The 6,180-nt window shown below is 40.0% G+C and overlaps 1 protein-coding gene across 1 annotated transcript in view; it reads right to left on the reverse strand.

Moving 5' to 3' along the window:
* Positions 1-131: 131 nt before the first annotated feature.
* Positions 132-6,180, reverse strand: part of Ndufb6 (NADH:ubiquinone oxidoreductase subunit B6) — a 13,946-nt gene continuing 7,897 nt past the window's right edge. The window contains 2 exon segments of the mRNA XM_038346996.2: positions 132-303; positions 3,381-3,425. Of these exon segments, the coding sequence (XP_038202924.1) occupies positions 235-303; positions 3,381-3,425 (114 nt within the window). The 3' untranslated portion in view covers positions 132-234.

A 6,180-nucleotide genomic window follows, 5' to 3' on the forward strand; every position in this document is an offset into this window, starting at 1 on the left:
AAACCTACTGTGACTAAAACGTATTTTGCATCCTGTTTATCAAATAGAAAAAAAGCTGATGGCTCTGTTTAGTATTTGTCTTTTTACTGTTAGACTCAAATCAGACGACTTTGGAAAGAAAATAACAACACTCTGAGAATAAGCTTTATTAGTTACTTTTCCAGGAAACAGATTCAGTAAATACAGCACTATATGAAGAGACTTTTGTTATTACACAAGTCTTTTAAGTGCTCTTTAATGATGTTGATCAGGAAAATCTTTCATTGGTGGAATTACTTCGCCAGTCTCCAAAATTGTATCACCCTGGGAAAAAACAAGTAAATGTTTAGTAAATTTTTTCATTATACATTTTGTTGTAAAAAATTTCAACATTTGTTTAATACAACAAATGTATTAAACATTTTACCCTTCATTAACTCAAAATTATGCCAGGTATGGTGGTGCACACCTTTAATCCCAGTATTCTAGAGGCAGAGGTAGGTAGATCTCTGTATGAAGCCAGGCTGGTCTATACAGCAAGTTCCAGAACAGACAAGACTATCTATAGGGACCCTATCTCAAAAAACCAACCAAACAAACAAAAATTTATTTTCCATTTTACTTAAAACATTTCAATTTGGGGGCTGGAGAGATGGCTGCAGTCAGGGCTAAGAGCACGGCTGCTCTTCCAGAGGACCCAGGTTCAATTCCCAGCAGCCACACGGCAGCTCACATGCCTGTGACTCCTGATCCAGGGGACCTGGTACCCTCATACAGACATACATGCAGGCAAAACACCAATGGACATAAAAATAAATATTTAAAAAACATTTCAATCTGAATGCTATATTATCATCTATACTGATATATATAAAGCTAAAAATAAATTATTATATTAGAACTTAAAAATTAAAAAGGTATTGACATAATAAAGTACATATTTAAACTGTACAATTTTAAATTTTGAAGTATGGATATACCTGTGAGACCCAGATAATAACACATAGCATTATAAGATTTAGTACCTATTCCTTCCATCTACTCTCAGCCTCCACCTCCAGTTTTCAGAAAGAGATTAAGCCTGGATAGTGCCCACTGTGCTCTGCTCCATGTGAGACACGGAGCAGCTATTATGCTCTGGCACTCATCTTAATAAGGACTGAGACAAGACAGACTGGAGAGGACAGCCTGACCGACACTAGTCTGTCACCTCAGGAGAGAGAAAACGAGTTCTGTTAAGCCAGAGACTTGCAACACTATCATGGCTTGTTCTAGTCTAAATTAGATGGCCATTCTGCAGTTTCTCAAAACGGAAGATTCTGGAAGTGGTCAACAACATGGAAACAGGAAAGAACCACTGTAGCAAAGAAAAAAAAAAAAAAAGCAACAAACCCTCTGATAAGGTCAGGGCCAGGCCTTAGCCTTTGTCAATGAATGGCAAAATAAGCACACAATTAGATAAATAACCAGGCAAACAAGAATAAATACTAATTAGTCAACTGACAACACCAGTAAGTGCATGTCCTGTTTTGAGTCTACCTGGGGTCTGACACACATCCATTACATGTACGTAATTAACATAAGTTTCCTGTTATTTCCTGAAGCACATTTCCCATAGGGACAATGAGCCAATTCTGATGGCTCTCCCTAACAGTCTCTTGCTGCATTTGGTAATAGACCATGGTCACATATGCTACTTAATGGAAGTTTCTGAATTTACAGTTATGGCGGTTCACTCATTACGTGTAAGCAGAGACAGACACTATATTTCAGCATACTAAACAATAGCTTCTCCAACAACCAACTGATAAAAATACCAATTGATTGTATATAATATATATAGGGTGGATATACCTATGAGATCATTGTCACAATCAAGAAAATACTTATCATTACAAGATTTAGTACTTTATTCCAAAATACTAAATTTTTGTTTTTGAGATAGGAACTCATTATATAGCCCTGGCTGTACAGAAACACACTATGTAGGACAAGCTGGCTTCCAACTCACAGAGATCCTACCGCCACAGCAGAGGAGTTCTGGAGTTAAAGGTGTGTACCAACACACCCAATTTAATTTAAATTTGAATTAACAAAAGGTACCGCTTCAGGCTTGTGCTCTAGTCCTTTACCCAAGAAAGGCTGGGGGTAGGGGGGGTTCCTTCTGCTCTAGGGCAGTCAGGTCATAAAACAAGGTTAAGAAATACAGTGTCCTTTAAGGAAATGCTCAACATCCTTAGCCATCAGAGAAATGCAAATCAAAACAACTCTGAGATTCCATCTTACACCAGTAAGAATGGCCAAGATCAAAAGCACTGATGACAACTTATGCTGGAGAGGTTGTGGGGAAAAGGGAACACTCCTGTATTGCTGGTGGGAATGCAAGCTGGTACAACCCCTTTGGATATCAGTGTGGCAATTACTCAGAAAATAATGAAGCAACCTTCCTCAAGACCCAGTAATGCCACTTTTGGGTATATATCCAAAGGATGCTCAATCATGCCACAAGGACATGTGCTCAACTATGTTCACAGCAGCATTGTTTGTCATTGCCAGAACCTGGAAACCATCTAAATGCCCCTTGACCGAAGAATGGATAAGGAAAATGTATACAATGGAAAATTTACACAATGGAGTACTACACAGCAGAAAAAAAATAACGACAGTTTGAATTTTGCAGGAAAATGGATGGAGCTAGAAAACATTATTTTGAGTGAGGTAACCAAGACACAGAAAGACAATTATCACATGTACTCACTCATAGGTGGTTTCTAAACATAAAGCAAAAGCCGGGCGGTGGTGGCGCACGCCTTTAATCCCAGCACTCGGGAGGCAGAGGCAGGCGGATCTCTGTGAGTTCGAGACCAGCCTGGTCTACAAGAGCTAGTTCCAGGACAGGCTCTAAAGCTGCAGAGAAACCCTGTCTCAAAAAAAACCAAATAAATAAATAAATAAACAAACATAAAGCAAAGAAAGCCAGCCTACAAACCACAATCCCAGAGAACTTAGACAACAATGAGGACACTAAGACAGACTTACACATATATATAATCTACATGGGAAGTAGAAAGTAGAAAAAGACAAGGTCTCCTGAGTAAATTGGGAGCATGGGGACCTTGGGAAAGGGTTGGAGGGGGGAGGAGAGAGGCAGGGAGGGGAGCAGAGAAAAATGTAGAGCTCAATCAATATCAATAAAAAAATTAAAAAAAGAAACACAGTGACCACTCCTCATTTTCAAATTCAGTTGCTACTTCATACTATCCTTTTTCCTCCTCCAATAATGCACAAACACACTTAAGCTGACAGTAAGAAAGGGTCATTTTATCCCAATGAACCTGACAATCACGTCTAGAATGGGAGGGGATAATGTACAAGTGAGAAACTGGAGTTTTGAGACTTACTGGGAATATCCTGGGCTTCGTGTCAACGATGCCATATGGTTTTGTCTGCAATAAAAACAATTCTGTGTAAATTAGAGTGTTAGAATTTCTTATGAAAAACATGTTAGATGTTATCCCAATTTTTTACTTGAGCCCCAAATTTCCCTAGAATTCTGGCCCACATTACTGTTAATAATAATTCAACATCTCTGCTTATGTCACTAGGCATCTCAAAGTTCATCACATCCACAACTGAATTTTTCCTTGCTCCACAATTGCTGTTCCACGTGTTCCCTGTCTTGGCTAATGGCACCTGTATTCCCTCAGTGCTAAAAGCCAGAAGCCTTAACTCCCCAGCAAATCCTGCTGGAACCACCTTAAAAATATACCTTGCATCCAAATGATTCTCCTCAGCTAACAGGACCTCCCTTGCCCACGCTTCTTGATGTTTTTGCCAGGACTGCTCCAAGGGCACCTACTGGCCACCTGGCTTCTCCTAACGCCCCAACAACACAGCCAGCACGACCCTTTCAACATGTATCACATCTTAGCTCAAAGTTTCACAATCCTTAGAGAAGAAGATGGAGTATTTGCTGTGACCTCTAAACCCTCCATGATCTCACCCCTGGCTAATTACCACTCCCTCCCTCAGTGCACCTTAGTCACGAAGGCTCCTAAGCTATTAGGCACATCGATAAAGCCCCAGGGCTTTCGTGCTCATTGATTCCTTTACCTGAAATGCACTCCTGGCTATCTGCTTTTCCCCCCACCTCATTCCAGTGAAGTCCCTTTTAGTGTTACTTCCACAGAAAAGCCCAATTAGAACAGCAGCTCCTCGTCTTTATTCCTCTACCCTGCTCGATTTCTCTTGTAAAGAACTGATCGCCTCTTATGACCATACATGCCTCATAATCAGGTGCTTATTGCCAGTATCCAAGACTAGAATAAGCATTTCATGAGGCAGGGATACAATCTGCTGTTTATATGGCTATAACCCCTATTTACACTGCTTTGCATAAAAGAGGTGCTTAATATATAAATGCAGAACAAGTAAGTTCATAAAGCATGTATGTCTGTCTGCACAAGACACCATACCAAAATATTTGAAAGACTATTGGCTTGACAAGTGGAGAAAGACTGTGAGAGAAACTCAGACTATGATACGAGAAAATAAAATGTTTTTATTAGATGAACTGTAGCCAGGGTCAGAGAGGAGACTCCAGGTAAATAACACAGGCCTGGCAACCTGAGTTCCATCTCTAGAACCCACATGAAGATAAAAGGAGAAAACCAACTCCACAAAGTTGTTCTTTATCTCCACAAACATATAGGACAGCTGTACCCCCACCCACACATTAACAATACATACTTAAAATTTTTATTCTAAAAAGAACTGTGGCCAAAGTCAAGAAGATATTAAATGTCTTCAGAGAGATGTAGAATTCAGTTCTGAAACAAGTGTTATTACAATGAAGCTGCAGGCTTTACCTGTATAAACCAGGAGAAAGAATAAAAGGTAAGTGGTCCCAGACCCCACCAAACAATAATGTCGAAATATGTCCACTAATGGCTAAGAAAGAATGAATCCCTAAAAGAAGAAACCATATTAATGTCTCTTTTTGTTAACCTAATACTGTAGCTTATTAAATATGCTTCTTCTAGAGGACAAATGTCTTTTCAATCCTAAGACAACTGGACCATAGAGATGATAAAGGAAACCACACTCAGTCTACATAGGTAAATGCCAATTTCTCAAAGTTGGGATAGGGCTGGAGACAGGCTTAGATGTGAAGACTGCATACTGCTGCTCCAGAGGACAAGAGTTCAGTTCCCAGTTACCCACAATTCTTGGCTCACAGTTGCCTATAACTCCAGTTCCAGGGAGATCTGACTCCTCTGGCTTCCACTCATCCGTACTCACGTGTACACACCACGCAGAGATACACACAGACACGCACACACATGTACGCACAAGCACACACACATGGATAATAAACCTTTAAAGATGTAAGTAAAGGTGTGTAGGGAGGGAAGTGGGTCTGGGAATAGTTGGGAAAGAGGTGAATATCATCAAAACACTTTGTAGTATGAAACTGTCAAAGAGCTAATAGAAAATAGGCAACTAAAAAGAAAAAAGGTGAGATGACCCGTGTTCTACTGTCAGAGTGTTTATAAGATAATCTGGCTACTTCTAAGTCTAACAGATGAGACTCAGGATTATAATGAAAATATATAATGGACAAACTTCTGATTTGAAGCTGAGAAGCATTGCTTCTTAGGGGCACCAGTATACCATATAAACGCCTACAATTAAGATTGAACAAATGAAGTTTATAAATGGGTCTAAAGTGCTTAGAGAACGTGATTACATCTTGTGAGTGGATTGTCTTAAGAGTTCAACTTCAGTTAGTTCCAAGGCTGTCAGGACACTTTTTTATCGGAGGTATGGCAGTTTAATTAAGACAAAAGTACATTTTAAAAATGTAACTAACGAACTAACTTCCAGGCGATACTCTGCGCAGAACACAACAGCCACTCTCGGCTGTGTCACACCTTCCCTGCCAGAAGACAGGGCTCTTCTCCAGCGACGAGACACGTAAGATGAGCAGTGGCACGGAAAGGCCCGTGGAGTTGCCCGTGAACACGGTTTTTCAAGCCCATCAGCACAGAAATGAAACCATTCTCTGACCTTTAGAGATATAAACTGTTAGTTCATTTATTGTTGCAGAAGGGTTTTCTGTGGTTTCCTAAATAAAAAACAACTCTATTCAATCCTGACTAACCCCTACTACCTTACTGCTGACAACATCAGAACAGGCCA

The sequence above is a fragment of the Arvicola amphibius genome, chromosome 11 (assembly GCF_903992535.2).
Source record: "Arvicola amphibius chromosome 11, mArvAmp1.2, whole genome shotgun sequence".
Lineage (NCBI taxonomy): Eukaryota > Metazoa > Chordata > Mammalia > Rodentia > Cricetidae > Arvicola > Arvicola amphibius.